Source organism: Neopsephotus bourkii, unplaced genomic scaffold (genome assembly GCF_033783945.1).
Source record: "Neopsephotus bourkii isolate Nb327-2 ecotype Australia unplaced genomic scaffold, CSIRO-AGI_Nbou_v1 NB_1287, whole genome shotgun sequence".
NCBI classification, from domain to species: domain Eukaryota; kingdom Metazoa; phylum Chordata; class Aves; order Psittaciformes; family Psittacidae; genus Neopsephotus; species Neopsephotus bourkii.
This window is the reverse complement of record NW_026901771.1, coordinates 4,476,855-4,496,456: the sequence shown is the minus strand read 5'-3', so window position 1 is coordinate 4,496,456 and position 19,602 is coordinate 4,476,855. Positions and strand designations below refer to the sequence as shown.

At 41.9% G+C, this 19,602-nt stretch overlaps 1 protein-coding gene across 4 annotated transcripts in view; it reads left to right on the top strand.

Annotated features, from left to right (window-relative positions):
• Positions 1-467: 467 nt before the first annotated feature.
• The window catches only part of SLC22A15 (solute carrier family 22 member 15), a 38,782-nt gene continuing 19,647 nt past the window's right edge, over positions 468-19,602 (top strand). For 3 of the 4 annotated variants that reach the window (XR_009727265.1, XM_061365592.1, XM_061365591.1), the window contains exons 1-6: positions 592-797; positions 11,154-11,366; positions 14,617-14,749; positions 15,749-15,913; positions 16,895-17,024; positions 18,657-18,872. Coding sequence is in view for 3 of the 4 variants with exons in the window: in XM_061365592.1 (XP_061221576.1) it covers positions 711-797; positions 11,154-11,366; positions 14,617-14,749; positions 15,749-15,913; positions 16,895-17,024; positions 18,657-18,872 (944 nt within the window). In the remaining variant the exon portion in view is untranslated. Of the gene's footprint in view, positions 798-11,153; positions 11,367-14,616; positions 14,750-15,748; positions 15,914-16,894; positions 17,025-18,656; positions 18,873-19,602 lie in introns of all 4 variants that reach the window. The other variant, XM_061365593.1, reaches the window with a different exon arrangement.

Below are 19,602 nucleotides of genomic sequence, written 5' to 3'. Positions count from 1 at the left end.
GCCACTTAACACCTATCTCCCAGTCTGGCTCACTGTAAGCCACCCAGGCGCTTCTGTGCCACCTCCCTGACAACCCTCACATACCCCTACACACACATCCTTCAGACCCCTTACACCCCTTATACATCTGCCCCTAGACCCCTCACACATCCTTTACATACCACCTAGACACCTTACACATCCCTTACATCGCCTTCACACCCCTTACACATCCCTTACTTTTACACACCCAAACACACACGACCTCTTACACATCCCTTACACCTCTTCGCATACCCACACCCCAGATACCTCACATCCCTTACACCTACCCCAGCCCCTTATCCATCCATCCATCCATCCATCCATCCATCCATCCATCCATCCATACACACACACCCCTTTCGAACCCCGAGGGCAGCCAACAGCATCCCCCGCCCTCATTTAACACTGGGGGCGTGCCCTTGCGCTGGTCCTCATCCCGGCCGCGCTTCCGCTTCCCAGCCTGGCTCTCGAGAAGGAGGAATCTGTGCGTGCGCGGCCCGGGGCGGGCCGTTTCCTCCCCATCCCGGCGCCTGCGTGCGAGCGCCGCATCCCGCCCTTTCTTCCTCCTTCTCCTCTTCTTCAGTGAGGACCCCGCGGCTGCTCCGCTCTGCGCCGCGCCGCGCCCCGCCCCGGGCCGGGAATGCGCTGTTGGGCGGCCGGAGCTGCGCGTCGGGGGGGAGAGCGGGATGGAGGTGGAGGAGGCGTTCCCGCTGGTGGGGCAGATGGGGCCCTACCAGGTGTACCTGTGCGTCCTGCTGGCCGTGCTGCTGCAGGTGAGGCATAGCCTGCGCTTCCTGCCCCTTTCCCGAGGGGATGCGTCCGGAGGGGAGGCGGTGCGGGAGGAGGGCACCCACATAGTGAATGTGGGGCGAGTGTATGATGCTGTCTGTTGCCTTAAGGGTTATGCTTTGTCTCGCTCGGTGAGCAAATTGGGAGTGTGCAGTTTGTGAGCTGCGGTGGAGTGGAATTAAACTGAGGTTTCCATGAGCTAGACTGGAAGGCAAGCGACTGCTGTCATAGGCTGGGAATCCTGCACAACCTAGAGTCGGTGGCCTAGGGGGGTGAATTCTAGGGTGTGTGTGGCTTGTTTGTGGTGGAAGTGTTTAAAAAGCAGAGGTCACAGGTACCTCTGTGTGCAGAAGCTCTCATTTAATCAGCTGCTGGGCTGTGATTGGTTATGATGCTTTGGTTTGCCTTAACTCTTAAGATGTAGGGTCTCAGCATTAGGTGTTTGGACAAGGCTTTACGTTTTGGGTAGTCGCATTTGTAACCTATGAGATGCAAAACTGTGGCTTTCTTAAGTTTCACAATAAAATTGGAGTCCAAAGTAATAGTGGAGAGCTATAATGTTCAGAGGCTCCATGACCAAGTGATATGCTCTGCAACCACGTTTGTCTTTGCTTTCACCTTTGCTTCCTCTTTGTTCCTGTTCCTTTGGGGTGGGGAGGGGAGATGAGGATAATATGTGCATCTCTACAGTCAGGTCAAGACATAAAGTGTAGTTTGAATCTGGGAGAGGTTTAGTTTACTCAGTGTTAAAACTTAACTGTAGTGATTTCAGCTAGGCTGAGAAGCACTGGGTTACTGCCACTGTGGAAATCTACCTAGCTGCAGGAGGCTCTGTCCAACCTGGCCTTGAACACTGACAGGGATAGAGCATTCACAACTTCCTTAGGCAACCCATTCCAGTGCCTCACCACCCTCACAGTAAAGAACTTCTTCCGTATGTCTAACCCAAACTTCCCATTTCAGTTTGAACCCATCACCTCGTATCCTATCACTACAGTCCCTAATGAAGAGCCCTTCTCCAGCATCCTTGTAGCCCCCGTCGGATACTGGGAGCTGCTCTGAAGTCTCTGCACAGCTTCTCTTCTCCATGCTGCACAGCTCCAATCTTCTCTGGGCAGCTAGGGGACAGACAGGAGTATTAAGAAGCAGATTCTATGACCAAAGAAAACTCAGATGCCTGGTCCTGTCAGTTGTTAACTCTGTACTTGATTGCAGAGCTGTGATGATGAAGAGCAAAACTTTTGTAGGTTTCTGTTTCCTCTTGCTGTTTCTTTCTCTCTTTGAAACTCCCCACTGATTTAGCTGATTAATTCTTTAAAATTAGACATTGTTCTACTGGCTGGCTGGGAAGTTTGTATGCTCACTGAAGATTAGAGATTAAGGAAGCAATGGTTATTTTCTCTTCCAGCGCTGTTTGTGTTCTGGAATGAGCTGCAACCAGTGCTCTGTATTCCCAGAGTTTTAAGTAGCTGGTTTTTAATGCTAATGTTGGTTTGTTTTCTCGTTACTGGTTTAGCTTGCATTTCTACTGGCAGAAGTAAACAAAGATCTTTACAAATCCTGGAACTAATTCAGAATAACTAAAGGGAAAAAGTTATCAGGTTTGCAGATTGTTTTTTCTTTCTTCTTCAGTTATCTTTAATTCTTGAACTTTACCAATGGGGATCATCCCCTGACTGATAGGGGTTCTTTGCTTCAGATCATGCAGGCGCAGCAGTTTGTCAAGGATTTGGATGTGAAGTTTGGTGTCTGTCAGTCTGTGAACAGATTAGGACTTGCACAACTGGTTCCTGCTTGGGTGATTGCTTTCTGTGTTCCTTTATTGGTGCCAAGTTACATAATGTGTCACTGGGCTGTGACACCATAGAGCTAGGTAATCATGGGCTCCTTTAGTGGACAAGATGCACCATCTGGCTGCAGAAGAGCTGTTAGTTTCTGTCACTGGTTCTGCCATGAGCTGATTATTCTCTTTTATTGCTGTCACAGAACCAATAAATTGGGGCTAAATGAAATCTTTGTGCAAACTCAAAGCTCCACCAACGCTGACTACAGATTTGATATGTCCCATGGTTTTGTCACCACACTGCTGATCCTTAAACTTTATGGCCAGTGATCCAAAATGTGCAATCACTGTCACCTAAAAAGGGAGAGTGATTATGCTTTACTCTCAGCCTCATGTTACCTTGGATGGTGTCCTGACCCAAGAGGAGAGTCCCCAACTGCAGGCCCACTGCTCTGAGGAGGACTGACTCCATGTGTCTCTTTGGTCTCTTTTATACCCCGGTTGAATCTGAGCTGTGGTCAGATATGGTTATGTAGCCCCCCATGGGCTCAGGGTCCCAACTTCCTCACTCCTGCACCCACCAGCTCACCACATGTTTGGGACAAGAGCTGTGCATGCAAGGAAGCTCACCCAGGCATTTGTCTGTGGGGGGAAGCTCTTGAGGGCTTTATCAGGGTGGGTGTAGGTGCCACAATTACTTGTTTCCCAGTCCCTTCCCATGTTCTCCCTCAGTTGCTTTGAGTTTTCACATTTGCCTATTAGTATTAAAAAAAGCATTTCTGTGTACTTAGAGGTAGGAATACCATATGGGGGTGAACTGCTTTTGTCTACTTTGTCAAGTCCTTTCATCACTGATGCTAATATACTGAGCTTAAACTCTGCTTTTCCTGCCCCATAAGATCCCCAGCAGATGTTCTTGCTTTTCTTGAAGCCTTTTGTGCCTTTTCGTTGCGTCATCTTTCTAATACTTTGAATTTCATACTTTCTAGGTATTTTTCATCATTTTAGTGGTTTTCTGCTCATATAGATTTCTCCAGTAAACTACTTCTGCCATGTACTCGTACTGAGATGCTGATGCATCTTGACTCTGAATTCAAATTACAAACATAGTTTAGCTCACAGAGCTTCTTTCAGCCAAGTTGTACCAAACAACTGTGTCTGCATGGGGTAGACTTTCCACATGGTAGTCAATGGGCTTGAGTGAACTGGTACTCGACCTGTGGAATGGGCTTACTGACAGTGGCACAAAACCTTCAGGTTGCTTATAGTCACAAAAATGGGTTTGCATGTCATCAGTGTAAAACGAGATTCAGTTGAAGTCTTACAGGCTGCTACTTTCATTTCTTTGCCAATTTGTATTACTGCTCTGCTACCTGCTGGTGTTACTTATTAACTCGTTGAGCTGTTATTGTATCAAGGTAATCCTGGCTTAGCCACTACCAACTTAATGGGACTTTGGAAGGCTTCTAGGAATGTTCTGATAACTTCATAATGGAGTGACAACAGTTAATGTAGAGAAACATTTTTTTCCTGAAATCTATGGAATTACCTGAAGACAGAAATTATCTGAAAGAATGTAGGGATAAACTAACAACATGAGTTTGAGGCTGGATTAGTCTTGCCTTTCCAGTGTATCTTTAAGGGAGTGAGAGAGGAATAAAGGAGAGCTGGTAACTCTTGGAATACTTAGGACATTACTTTGAACTAAAAGTCATTGCTTGATACCTATTGATTACTAGAAAGGTGTTCCCTATCTTCTGAAGAAATTCTATTGAAGCGTTATTAAAGAATGGTGTCTTTTAAACCTGCAGAAATCTGAGAATGGAAATGTGTTTTACTCTATTAAAAGGCATGTTAAATCATGTTGGAGTTGAAAAGGGAGGTGTTGTTTGCACAGCTGAAAAAGGTTTTGCCTGAAGTTGGGTAATGTGTATTGCACAGCAGTCTGGATAATTACCAAGGTGGTGTTTCCCTCCAACTTATTACTAGCTGAAGGGAAGATGGAAAAACAGTTAGGATGGTAACATCAAGTTCCTTGAATAATAGTTTGGTTTAAGGCAAAGGCATTCTTGATGCAGTGCAGCTCTGATGAGTAGTGCTGCTAATATCTCTTTGCTGTTGGCAGCAAGATTATGTATAATATCTATCATTCGAATATCCCAATGCAGAAAGCTGCTTTTAATCAGCCCAACTGCACAAGTGTTTTAAGGGAAAGCAGATTCTGGGACTTGCGGCTTAAGTAAGACAGGCTCATCCCAAAACACTTCTAAAGTAAGTGGTGCCTCTCTGCAGATAGGATTGAGATGTGATCCCAGGCATAGCCTTATTTTTTGACAAAGCTATGACTCTTGTTTCTTGACATGATTTTTATCTACCACCCCTGCATACACGTTCTGTGTCCTTAATGGCATGAGACATCACTCTGTAGTTGTAATGATGGTAATAAAATAGTTTGTCAACCAGTCTTAGCTTAATACTTACATTTGTGTGAGTCTATTAAGCTGTTCTTTGAACTAGCCAGAAGTGATCATGCATTGGGCAGCTTATTCCCAGTCCTTGAGTAGGGATTTATCTGAATAGAAAGTACAAACCAAATCTGAAATGTAATGAACAATTTAAAATGAAGGGGAAAGGTGGCTTTAGCACAAATTGCTAGTATAGGGTGATGAAGTTATTCTAGGGGCTTCATGACAGGTATGCTGTTTACCCAGAATTACTTGCAGTGTGCCTGAGTTCAACTGTAAGTACCTGTAAGGTATGTAAGCAAGGTGGCAGATAGAAAATGATTTACCATTCTGTAAATGGTAAAGGCTGTGTACCTTCCTTTGATTGCCTTCCTGTTTGGCTTTTTTTCTTGATGTCTATGGGAGAAGTAAAAGTTTTAATGCCCTCAGATTCTCAAGAAAGTTACAGAATGTGTGTCAAATGTGCAGCTGCTTACACAGAAATGTGGTTTCAAACATGGCATGAATATAGACATAAAAAGGAGGGGCCAAAATTTTTATTTCTTGAGGTAAGCTTCTTATTCCTACATCTTTTTGTGCATTGCATATGTCATGGTTTAACCCCAGCCAGACAGCTTGTTCACCCACTACCCCCCTTATTCTTGCCCTGCCCCTAAAATTAAATCCCCTTGAGGTATACATCGGACTTCCCCATCTTCCCACATTACCCACCAAGTGTATCCAGGTCCCTGAGCAAAAGCAATCCCACGAGTGGGTTTGCCTTTACTTGAAGCAGGAATAACCCAGACTGTCTTCCCCAGCAAATTCTTCATATGAGTGGGTATATCACATCCCCTACCATGCACTAGCCTCTGGGAAAATCAAAAGGTACAATGGGCTGTTAAAAACCACACTGAGAGCAATGGGTGGGGGAACTTTCAAGCATTGGGATACACACTTACCAAAGGCCACCTGGTTGGTCAACACCAGAGGATCTGCCAAGAAAGAGAAAAATGACTGCTACTGCTAAACCCAGGACAGCATCTTACTTGGAACATGCTAAAGGATGGTGTTGCTTTATTTGCAGAAGCGATGAAGCCTTTTAGAGTAGTTGCATCACTGAATATAGTTCCTTCTTTTGGTATAGCTTACTCTTGCTTGGGAAGCAAAATAAGCAAGGTGAGTGTAAGTGTGTAAACTAATCACACAAAGAGATACTGCTGCTCATTTAGCTAAGAATATCTCTACCTCGGAGTCGGTGGAACTTCTAAGTGAAGACCCATTTGCTCCAGTTATGCATGGCACATCTTTGAAGGAAAAAAGTGTACTACTTCAGTCACCTGTTACATTTAATTTCAATGATTTAGATGCTAAGACTCTTTTAAACAGTTAATTTGTTGTCACTTTTCCAAAAATCATCCCGAGTGAAGGGGGGGGTCATGAATACCTTATCAGCTGCCTACATCTCAGTCTTCCCTCAAAATTCTGTTGTGTCTTAATGCAAACCAATGCATCCTCCAATTTATGGCTTGTATTCAGGGGGAAAGTGTGGTCAGAGTGAGCTTGAGGCATCAAACATGAGCTGTAGCTTCGGGACCTTCCATTCTCTAGCTGCACCTGAACTGCAAAGCACATGTAATTGAGCTCTTTATTTAGGTAGTTCTCAAAGTGTCATTTACAGTTGCTAGGTCTTTTGCTCTTCTAATCATCACTAGGTTCACTCAGACATTACAACCACATGTTCTGCATGTATATATCTGTATCAACACATCCATCCAGTCAGTTTTTGCAGCTTAACTTACTAGGCTGACTTCAGTTTCTGTCTAGTCCTAGAAGATGTCTGCTCAGTGTGCTGTTGTAAGGACCTTAACGGAGTTACTGCTGATGGGCATAGCAAGATGCATGAGTTTTGGGAGAAGCATGGGGAAGCAGACATTCTGAAGGCCTAGCAACACAGGGAAGGAAGCAGATTGTTGCGTCTATTAAAAAATAAAAGAAGCTGTTTTAAAAAGTAAGGGCTGCATGCTGTGTAAAGAGTGAAGTTGTCAGAAGGATCTGGCTCTGGGGCTCTGTAGCTGTGGCTCAATTTGCTTTTGCAATGTCTTTTTAACAGCTGGGTTGGAAGGTGCCTGGGAGGCACAATGTCAGTGGTGATAGTTGTCTTTGTATGGGGTGTGGGTAAAACGTATGGGGAGATGTTTTTACATTGGTAACAATAAGGTTATTGTTACATAAAGTATTCTCTGCAGTGGCTGGTGTTTGGATTCAGTGGGAGCTGAAGCAATCGCATTATGGCTTTCAGCCTGGTAGACTGTTCAGATATTCCACCTAGCCTGACTGTCCTCTTAAACCCTTGGAAAATGAGCCTGGGAGTTAACAGAATTCCACTGCATAGCAAAGACTATGGATTAAAAATATTTGTATTATGGCACATTATCTCCCTTCCCTTTCCATGCGTACACACAGTCTCTAATTCCCTGTGTTTTGTAGGCAATAAATTACCTGTGTTTTTCCATTAGCAAGCCACATCGTCAACTTGGTTTGGGGAGTTTTCTGAAGTAGTTAACTACTATACACCTACTATATAGCTATATACACCTTTACATATTGCATAGAGGTATTATAGTGCTTCATGCACATTGTTGTATTGAGTAACACCTCTGTTTGCTGTTTCAAAGTGTCAGCCCAGTGGGACTGGAGTCCCTCTAGAGCAATAGGATCTGTTTTCTAGGTCTTGTCCGTTTACAATGTTACCTCTAAGTTTGGGATTTAACCAGGTTAAACATTGTATTTGTGTTCACCTGGTTATTTTGCTAATCCTGGTGAGCTTTGAGTGGAAAGGGTGTTAAGAATTTGTCTTGGAAGGCACAATGAAGTTTTTGAGATCCTTGGGTAAGGAAAGCTGAAGAGAGTTGTGTGTATAGCTTATTCCAGCTTTCTGCTTGTGCAGCTTATATACATCATAAAATCATGGAATGGCTTCGGTTGGAAAGGACCGTAAGATCATCTTTTTCTAAACCCCTGCTGTGGGCAGGGACAGCTCACACTAAACCATATCACCCAAGGCTCTGTCCAACCTGGCCTAACACCGCCAGGGATGCAGCATTCACCACTTCTTTGGGCAACCTGTTCCAATGCCTCACCATGCTCACAGACCTTCTTTGTTATATCTAACCTGAACTTCCCCTGTTTCAGCTTGAACCCATCACCCCTTGTCCTATCACTACAGTCCCTGATGAAGGGTCCCTCTCCAGCATCCTTGTAGGCCCCTTAAGACACTGGAAGCTGCTATGAGGTCTCCACGCAGCCTTCTCTTCTCCAGGCTGAACAGCCCCAAGTTTCTCAGCCTGTCTTCATACGAGAAGTGCTGCAGCCCCTGAGCATCCTTGTGGCCTCCTCTGGACTTGTTCCAGCAGCTCCATGTCCTTATGCTGAGGACACCAGAACTACACACAGTAAATACCAGCAATGTCCTTCTTTTTGTCTGGATATTTAAATGGCAGAAACTTCTGGTGCAGTACACACTAAAATGTAGCATAGAGTCTATGCTTTTATTGCATCTTTTTACCATGTTAAAAGCTTTAGTCCTTTGTTAGCAAGAAGTTGAGGCACAGCTGAGAATGCTTTTCTCATAGTCTTAGGTGAACTCCCCAAGACCAAGATGCTCACCCACTACTCTTTGGCATTGTCCCAGATCAGAGTGCTAAGGTGAGGACTTTGACCTCTTATGAAGGCGTGACTCAGTTATATTGTTAGCCAAAGCAGGCTGAAAGATGGGGAGAGAAAGATGAACTGCAGACAGAATAATCCTGCTTGTTGAAGCAGGACTACATTGTGCCTGCTACTTGTCAGCCCACAGTTTTTGCTTTCTTTTACCAGCAGTTCCTGATGTTTTGTTCGTGTTATCCTATAATGCCACTGAGACAGTTCAGTCCTGGGCTGGTTTGTAATGTATTTGTAAACTGGAATGGGAGCTTCTGGCACTTTTTTTGCTTGGGCCTCATGTAAGTCCTTCTTCACATACGAATAGTGAAGTGGCACTCCTGGCATGGTATTGATGGAACTGTACAGCTGGTGTTCAACTGATGAGTCTTGATACTTAATGTCATTTAACTTTCCTGAATATTCCTGCTATTGGATAACACCAAACCCCATCTCTATTCCTGCATTTCCTGATTCAACAGGTCAGTTGAAAGTGTTTCTATCTTTGTTAAATATCCTTGCTTACTGGAGCCACTAGGATGCTTAAGGGTGAATTTTTTCATTGAAAACAATCTGTAGTGTTTCTTTGTGTGCTGCTGTCACTTGTATCTTGATTTAGTTTTTTGCAGCTGGGGTAGGTTTCACCTCGAGCGAAAACGAAAAGCATTATGCTTGTGTTCTCTAAACCAAATGCTTTGAGGGTTTCATTTCCTGAACTACTTCAAAAGTATGTTTATTATTTCACAAGACAAAAGCAAAGATGTTACCACTTAGTCCTGATGCGGAATAGTCTGAGTGAGTCAGAGCACAGAGATGCATCACAGATCATCACCTGGAATTCTCATTTCAAACTGTTCTTGAGTACTGTAGTCACACATCCCTAGCAACATAGACACTTAGCTTTTTAACACCTCTTTCCCCATGTAATCTTAGTCATTGCTTTCTTTCCTAGATGAGTTCTACTTTTCATCATAGTCTGTCTAGTTGTCCTTTAACTTGATAACAGAGTAAAGAGATAGTGGATTTTCTTGTAAATTCATTTTGATTATTCAATAATTTCATACTAAAAAGTTGAAACAGATTGATTTCTTAAACAGTGACAGGAGGTAAATAGTTTTCTCATGTAGAATGCAAAAAGGAGCTCATGGAAAGGATCAGGTAATAACTTGAAGAGTCTGTTAATTTAGTGGCAATTCTCTTTTAGGTCTGGGTGTAACTGCTGTACAGAACAGAATCGGATTACCTGGGGGTGCTTGCATCAAAATTCAGAGCTCCTCAGACCTTTTTTTTGTGCCTATCTGTGGTCTTTCCAGGTCTGAGAATTGGTTTTGTAGCAGCCTTCTGAGAGAACACCTCCCTGCAGGTACATTGTTCCCAAGAACGAATGGAGGAGATGCTAAGAGCAGAGCAAGGACTGCATTCAGGAGGTGGCTGAAGTGGGATTTGAGGGATGGAGTGGCATGCCTGAGGGTTTGGGGTTTTTTATGGGAGACATAGTAAGCAGGATAAGTGACAGGACTTTTTGTTCACTTGTTTTTCAGGAGATACTGTGCTGGGTTACTGTTCCACAGTGAGAGCTTGAGACAAAAGGTGGTTTTACTTGGCGAGTAAGGGGTCTTTGTGTTGTTACCAGCAGCCCTTTTTGTCTCTCAGCCTTTATATTGTCTTGTGTTGTGGAACTCGTGCCACTTCTGTGTTCAAGCAGGTCTAAAAGCACGTGGGTTTTAAGACAGTTGTAATGTAGCTTGTTAAAGCAGTGGCCTGTGAATGCTCATCATTTGCAGTCAGCTCTATACCAGGCTTGAAATGTCTGGTTTCCAGCAATTTTGTTCATTCTTTCCTAAACAATGCCACAACTGTTAATTTGTTATATTTAGACCTCATGTCAGTACAAATTTTTTATTTTTATTTTTTACAGTAAAAGAAGTTCACAGAAGATTTAAAAAAAAAAAAGAATTAATTTTGGTAAAACTGGGAAAGTTTAGATAAGGGACAATGAGGAGCAGATCTGTTCCAAATATCAAATTAGAGAAATGAACAACACAGGTGGAAGAAGAGGATACAACAGAGTAATATACTTGCATTAAATAACAGTTTTATTTTATCTCCTTAGTACTAATAATATCCAGGAGGTTTACTTGCTGTGTGTGAGAGTTAGGGGGCCTCTGACTGAGGGAAGGGTGTCAGGAGGGGAACTTCTTTTCTCTCAAATAATCAACAGATTAACAAGTGCAATAAACCACTGTGTTGTGGTTCTGTAGTGTGTGATATTCGGTAGATGGGGACTATACATGGCACCTTGTATTGGTGGAATGTGAATATAAAAATAGGATTATTCCTTAATACGGATTTGATGCAGCCGCAGAGGAATCATGTTTAGCATCTTTGATGGTTTTTGTCTTTTATGCCAGCTCTATGTGGCCACTGAAGCCATCCTCATCGCATTGGTGGGCGCAACTCCTCCCTACCACTGGGATCTCCAAGAGCTCTCAGCTAACCAGAGCCATGGCAACCAGTCAGTGAGCGAGCAGAGAGCTTTTGGGGAATGGCTTCTGACCGCCAATGGCAGTGAGGTGCATAAGCACGTACACTTCGGCAGCAGCTTCACATCAATAGTCTCTGAGGTAAGTCTGAAATGGGTTTTGCTGCCTCATGTGTGAGCAGGAAATCTTACTGGATTGGTAGCAAGGGGCTGGTTGTACTGCTTCTTGCTGTCATACTAATGCATGTTTTGTTTAACAAGTGAAATGTGCTACATCCAGGTCAAGAATGGGTAGTCTGCTCCTATCTGTAGCAGGAACAACAACTAGTTTTATTTTACTATTCAGATCTTGAGCAAAGGTCTGCTCCGAAACGTCCCACTTCTTCCATGTCAAAGTTCCGTAGCCTGTAGTCTAGTTCTGCAATTGAGCTCGAATCATGCCATTCATCATCCTAGCATGCTCAAAATCCACTATGGACCCTGAGCTCTTTTTGGCCACCTCTTGTGATTCCCTTGCTAAGGTCAGGTGCGTGTAGCGCATCCCTCATGCAGTGAGAAGCGGTGGAGGAACTGGAGAGGAAGATGCTTCTGCAGTCTTTGCAGCTCCAGATATGAGAGAAGATGTGGTCTGTGGGGAATCAGTGGACAAAGCAGCTCCTTCCATTCTATCTCCAAACAAGGCCTGACTGGCATGGCCTTTGTGGTTTGTGTCTTCTTTTGTGATCTAGCCACAGTCCCTACAGAAATGATTCAACACTGTGCACTGATTTGTTCAACACTTGTCTTTCCTGGGGCCTTCAGTCTCTGTTAACATCAAATTCTTCTGTGAAAGAGCCCTGAGTACATCTCTGAAAGACCTGAATTTAGAGCTGTACAGTTGAGTTGAATGTAGTACCACTTGATAATTCAGGGGTGTTGTCCAGAGGTAGTAATGCAATTTGATGTAGCCCTGCAAAGCACTTAACGTTATTGGTTGGGAGCATATTAATAAAAACTGCTAGATTTGAAAGTTCTAAGCAGTTATGTACAACAGGTATTGCTGCTCATTCTCATAATAAAGAGAATATGAGTATATATGCCAGAATTTCATTTAACATCCTCATGGGTGGTGGAATTCCTTAAGCATGATTTAAAGCTCAGAAAGGTTTTCAAACTTTCCCTAAGCTTTTTCTTTTTTGCTTTTTCTTTATCCAAGAATCTTCATTAGATATGTTTGTGGAGCCTGTGAGTGCTTTAGGAGTTAAACTTTATATTCTTGTGCATTTTAGTTGCATAAGTAAGAAATGCAGATAAAGAACAAAGTTTACTTGGAAAATACAAACCAAAAAGAAATCCCAAGGTAACTTCTGTAGGTCCTGCTTTTTAGTTCTTTAACAAACTTCTCAGTAAAGGCCCATGTGTGTTAAATCTTGTTACCTCTCCCATTTCCAACTGTTAAAATACATTTCCTTAAAAGTTGTTAATTGAATATGTGGTGTATTTGGAAGTTATGTGCTAAATAACTGAGATCACGCTTCTCTGGTGGTTCTCATCACTAATTTCATTACTGATGTATAAAGAAGTTTTTTCTACGTTTGAGGAGGATGTTTTTCATGTATGTTTTGTGGCATTACTTCCGAATAAGAGGACCATTGAAAACTGGCACTGAAACACAATCCAATGTAAAAAGGTTAAGTTGTGAAAATCAAACATGCATATGTAATGTGCTTTATATAGAAGAGGAAAGCCTGGAGCCCTTTAAAGGGCTTCATAGCTGTTGAGATTAATTTGCAGCACAAATATTGCTTTGCAACCAAATTATCCCTTAATCCCTGAATGATTCAGAAAGCGTCTTGAGTTTGAGTGCTGGCAGCTTTTGTATACCAAAAGTTAGGGTCTGATTCTTCTAACTCTTACGGAACACACTGGCCATGTTATTTCAAGATAAAATTAATCTCATCTGCTGTTATTGTACAAATGTATTTTTCTGAGAATTGTTTTTAAAACCTAGAGAAGCTTCTAAAGCTGATTTCTGGTCACGTGGTTGGTTTTAGAAGTGAATTTTGTCAATGTTGATGCTTTATGGGCACGTTACCTACTGTATCAGTAAACACCTCACCATTAAAGTGACAATTCAAAATGAAGCATATACTGAGAGTAAGCAAGTTATTTTCTTGGAGCTTCTGAATGATTTTGTTTTGCTAGCTCCCTAATCTTGGTGAGGTTTAATTGCATGGCTATGCACTCATGGTGAAGTAGTTCATAACTGAGCTTTGAAATAATATAAGCTTTGCTAGAAAGGATATCTAATGGGATTTTGGTAGAGGAAGAGAAGATTATGAGGAGAAGATTAGAGTGTTATTACAAGGATAATGACATAATCACGAGCTTACCAGCAGAGGAAGAAAAGTTGGGTGTCAGTAAAATGATACATTATCTCAAGATACAAGAAGAGTAGAAAACATAAAGAGCACAAGATATTTCCTTTTGTATTCTAAAAACTCTGTAACTTTTGAACAGTGAGAGCATGGCGTCTGTTCATTCTACAGATGTGTGGAGGGAAACCTGTCAGGTTCAACCTGAGACATGAAGTCTGTAAGAATCAAACATGTGAAAGTCAGGTTTGTATTTGGAATGGAGAAGAACTGGAAATGACATGAAGTACATTATAAAAGAGACGAGTATTTGCAATACCAGAAGACTTGGCTAATGCTACCAAAGTGTTTCTCAGTGACAAGACTCATAAAGAAGTTTATGAGCATATACATTAAATGGGAAGTTCAGGTTAGGTACAAGGAAGAAGTTCTTTACTGTGAGGGTGGTGAGGCACTGGTACAGGTTTTGCCCAAAGAAGTGGTGAATGCTCCATCCCTGGCAGTGTTCAAGGCCAGATTGGATGGAGTCTTGGGTAGCACGGTCTAGTATGAGGCCCCCTCCGCATGGCAGTGGTTTGGAACTGGATGATCTTAAGGTCCTTTCCAACCCAAACCATTCTGTGATTCTATAAGGAGGAGCATATACAGGATTATCTTTAGACATGCACCACAATTTTTATTTTTGCATAGCTTAACTACAGTAGTGTTATCAGATAGGACTGAGTCTGAGTTGCATTTATGTGAGAAAAGGCAATAAAAGGAAGACTGGGAGAAGGCTGCAAAAATGACAGTATTCCAAGGGTTCTGTCCTGGATTTTAGAATCAAAGATTGCACATGATTTGGAGGAACCAAATGGAGTTGGTTAGTACCACCCACTGAGTGGGAGACAGCAGCTGTGTTTGGTGACTGAACGTGAGGCTAAGGATATTTACACAAAGCTTGATCTTCCTTCAAGTATGTGTCATCCCCCCCCCCAGCTATTAGCTGTTGCTGAACTGCTTGGATTCTGGTTAATTCACTCTTTTTCCTCCATCCAGTGGTTTTTAATTGGCAACACATCATACAAAGTGAGTGCTGCCAGCTCTTTCTACTTCAGTGGTGTGTTTGTTGGAGCAATCTCCTTCGGCCAGCTCTCTGATCGCTTCGGGAGGAAGAAAGTCTATCTCACAGGTAACCAGTGCCACCTAACAACATGAATGAAGTGGAGGTGGTGTGGCTCTGAAGAAGTGGCAAGAGCCCAGTTTCTGCTGAGAGCTTAATATGCAGTAGTGAATCATATGCTGTAATTTTTGGTTTTGTTTTGTCTTTCCAGTATACTTCAGGACTATAAGCAGGAGCAAGAAATTAGTATTTGTCTATTCAGTCACCATCTGGAGGTGTTCTGGATTTAGGAATCATACCATACAGGCATCCACTCATGCATATCATGCTCATGAGATCTCTACATGTCGCAATTAATATTCCTGATAACTTACTGGCAATGTTCTTAATGTATAACCTGCTAGGAATTTGCTGTACTGATTAAATCATGCAGACAGGACGTAGATTTTATGTATGTGTGTTCTTCATTGTGTTTTAAAACTCAAAAGCCTTTTTATTGTCCCCAGATCAAACGAAATTCGGAACTTCATGTTATATGGGTGTATTTATGAAGTTGTGTGTCAATGGATTAGCGTGTAGTGCTAGAGCCAGATTATTTTCTTAAAGGAAAACCTCATTCAAAGCAGATAAAAGTAGCTTGCTATGCAGTGCCAACTCCCAATATACTGCCCCTGGTTCTGTTTCTCATCTCTAGTTTGCATAGACTGCTTTCCAAGAATGAGAGGAAGTACTTGATCATGTATTTCATCTGTGTCTTCTGTATGGGGATAAATATCAAACCAACTTAACTGGAGCCAGACAGTAATTCTAAGTATATGAGCAAAATCTGTTGTGAACTGAATTTGAAGGTTTAGGACTGCAAATTAACTGTCAGAAACCACTCCTTTTGTGTCCCCCTATTTATGATACTGACTGTAGGTACTTAAATTTCTGCCCAAACCTGTGTTGTAGTTGTTGATTGTGTTACTTAGGACAGATGCCACTGAACTTCAAGTAAAGATACTGATAAATGCTTCTGGTTTTCTTTAGGTAATCTTCTGAAATGGAACCTTTTGCCTTGTTTTCTAGGTTTTGCTCTCGACATCTTGTTTGCCATTGCAAATGGATTCTCACCTTCATATGAATTCTTTGCCATCTCTCGCTTCTTGGTAGGGATGATGAATGGTGGGATGTCACTGGTGGCCTTTGTTCTACTGAATGAGTGTGTGGGTACTGCTTACTGGGCATTAGCAGGTAAAGTTTGAGTGCAAATGTCCTTACTGCCAGATAGATTTCAGTTTTACACAGTTGACGCAGCAGAGCTAACACCATAGCAGCTGCAAATTTAACTCTGCTGGAGCATCTGTGTGACCACAGTCTTGAGTCTTGCTTTGTCTAATATGAACCTTAGACAAACACAGTAGATGACTTGGGGCCATTCAGATTTCTGCATCACTGAAGTTGACAAAGGTCCAGTTGAAACATCCCCTGTGAACATTAGACAGCTAAATTACTCATCCAAAGTTCACAATAGCTGAGCTCTATCCATCACAATGTTGGACTGTGCTAAATGGAGTTTAGTGTTTGCGTGCTAATACCAGTTCTTTCATTCCTGGCAGTTCTCAAAAAATCAAAAGTGTTTATATAATGGGAAGATAACTGCCATGGGGTAACCAGCCTTAGAATTGAGAACAGAAGATACCAACACCCGTAACTGTCTTGGTTGTTAGGGTTGAAGCTGTCCTTCAGATGTGATGTGTAATATTGTTCCATTATGGCTCTGGGGCCTCATCCAGTCTGTGATGAAGTTCAAAAGTGCTATGTTGAGATTGTCATAAAATAGGGTATCTTGAAAATCATGAGAACTACAAATGAATACTACATATTTCTGAAAGTACCAGTTTTCTAATGGTTTTCAGTATTTATTTTTACACATACAAAGCTGAAACGTACATTTGGAATTACAAGATTCAGTTGTTTATGGGGCTGCTTTGGGTGAGGAGGATTCAGAAGAGTGATTTGGGCTTGTACTGATCTTTGCAGTTACCTGTAATACCTCTGCCCTGCATTGGTGAAGGACACAATATTCTTTGGTCAGATAGCTGTGGTTTTGCCTGTATTGCTGAGTGACTTTTTCTTAATGAAGTGAAAGTTTGTCTGATTCCATGTGTTGAGAGTCGGTAATATTCCTTAAAGGAGTAATAATGTTTTGTTTTGTTTCTAATTGTATGCTAGGATCTATTGGTGGCTTGTTCTTTGCTGTGGGAATTGCCCAGTATGCGTTGTTAGGGTACTTCATTCGTTCCTGGAGGACGCTGGCTGTTGTGGTTAACCTGGAAGGAACAGTCGTCTTCCTCCTCTCTCTGTAAGTTGTTTTCCAAACTGAGTTTCATCAAGAAAGATGTCAAAACCAAGAAACAAACAAAACCATTGAACAAACCAAACTACTCAGTCAAGGTGCCTTTTTAGGATGGCATGAAATGGTGTGATTAAGGTATTTCTCTCAACCTTCACCACCCCATGTTTTGTACTTTCTTTAAATAGTATTGCTGCAGTATTTGAAAGTAAGTGTACACTTTATTCTGTATGCATTATTACTGTAGATGAGATGCAGTCTCAAGAGTAGCGTAGAAGCACTTCCTATTCTTTAACTGGTATGCGTAGGTCTAAACTGGTTTGGTATGCTACAAGGTGCTATATATACACGTTAAGAGATACAAAAGTATTTATACGGGTTTATGATAATATGATGCTTCTCTTACAATTGTACTAACACAGAAGGAACAGCATCAAAAATCCTTGCACATACAGTCTTAAAGGTAACATGAAATTAAAAATAGGTAGCTTCCTTTTATTTTTTCAAATATGATTAAGAAGAAATAGGAAGAAGGCTCCTTTATTAAGATAGTAGGGGGTCTGTGTTTGTGGATTCTGGCACTGAAAGCTATATGATGCAGTGTTCTCTTCTTACATGCTTCCTGACAGGAAAATCTCAGTAACTGAAAGAAGAAAATAACTTCAGCTGCTGTTTAAACTTAAGGGTTTTTTCCTTCTAACTTCAATAACTTTTTGAATAAAAGTCTTTGCTAAAGAGTCAGTCCATCCTTTCAAAAGGAAGCGTCAGAACTTAGGGAAGACATGAAGTAAAAGCTTTTTAGCTTTCAGATTGATACGTACAGCCTTTTGAAGTGCCTTATTCATGGGACTTCAGAGCTGTGCTCAGAGGTTTATCTTAGTATAAGAAAGGACTTTTTTTACTCCAAGTTTCACACTGCCTCCCTCCTACACTGCTTAAAAATTACTTGTGCAAGAAATACTACCAGTTTGGGCTTTTTTTTTTTTTATTGTGGGAAAGAAAACCTGTTCCTTTCCAAGCTCTTTTCATTTATAAAAGCACAGATTTGCTTTCCTTTAAATTTAAAGGGAAAATGTCACTTCTGGTCAGAGGCAAAAATCTTACAAAGCTCTGGCAAAAGACTAAAGCTTAAATTACTTCTGGGAACCTGAAAGTAATAGATTTGCTTTGTAGGCTGTGTTGGAGTTATAGATCTATCAAGTGAGCAGTGCACATGGGGAGCAAGAGCATGACCTTTGCACAGCCTCTGCCTTCCTTGTCTACAGGAGAGAATTTGGGGAAAAGTTGGGAAATAAGAAATGGAAGACAACAAGTTGGTGTTACAAAAACATCGTCTGTTACTTGTAACAATGTGGTGAATCCTTAGTTCTCTGAAGGCAGGGTCCTGATGATACTGTAACGTGTAGTATTGTGCATATATGTATGTTTATTAACTTCCTGGTATCTAAATTGCATATGACTTATGTTCCCTTTCCTTTCAACACGCCTTGTCTCTGTTTCAGTAAGTGAATTTTATACCTGAAAGGTTGATTGAAAAATTGTTTGTTACACTCAAATGTATTTCAGCTTCATTTCCATAGGCAAGTCAGCCTCACAGAAAGAAAAATCCTAAGGCTGTCTGTGTATGCATGTGTGTTTCAGATTCATCCCAGAGTCCCCCCGCTGGCTGTATTCCCAAGGCCGGCTGAATGAAGCAGAAGATGCCCTCTACCTCATTGCAAAGAGGAACCGCAAGCAGAAGTGCACTTTCTCATTAAAACTCCCAGCAGAGAGGAGCTCCAGAGAGGCTGGCAGCTTCTTGGACCTGTTCCGATACAAGATCCTCTTGGGACGCACGTTGATCATGATGTTTACCTGGTACTTGAAATACTTTCTAGGCCCAGCTGTGTGGCTGCTGCCTCTTTTGAGTCATTGAGAGGAAATGTTGCTCATCCTGCAGATTATACTTAGCCTGTATGATTAGGGATGCTGTACCTAAAAATGATCCTTTTATTATAGTATTTGCTTAGTGCATTTTTAACAGGAAGCCATTTTGCCAGTCTAGTTGTGAGGTGTTTTATCTCTGCATTTTTGTCATGCTTTGAGAGTCTCAAATTAATTAACTGCCTCTTCTTTTCTGGCCCTTAAAGGCTGCTGAGGGTTAGTTATGCTGTTCTGTGTCCCATGCTGTGTCAGTACTTCCAGTCACATGGATTATTCTTGGTTTTGTATATAAGGAGCCCATTAACAGGGGGGTAGCCTACCTTGTCAGATGAACATGTTCAACCCATGATGCTCTAGTCACCAGCAGAAATCTAATTCCAAAAGTGCCTGTTTTGCTACAGATAGCTCTGCTAGCCCTGAGGTCTTTTGCTGCTACTTTGAAATAAACCTTGTGTATGATGTGTTACATGAGTCTTCTGGCATTTCTGTTCATACATTTGTTTTTATAATGCATGTATTTGAGGAAGATGTATTGATCAAGAAGAGAACAAATGGCAGCATTTTCTTAGTAGACAACACAGAGCTGTTTTCCTGTTGCTTTTCCAAAATGGTTACTGCAGGCCAGTTGATTTTTCTGTTCCTTAAATGAGAATAGGTTGTCCAG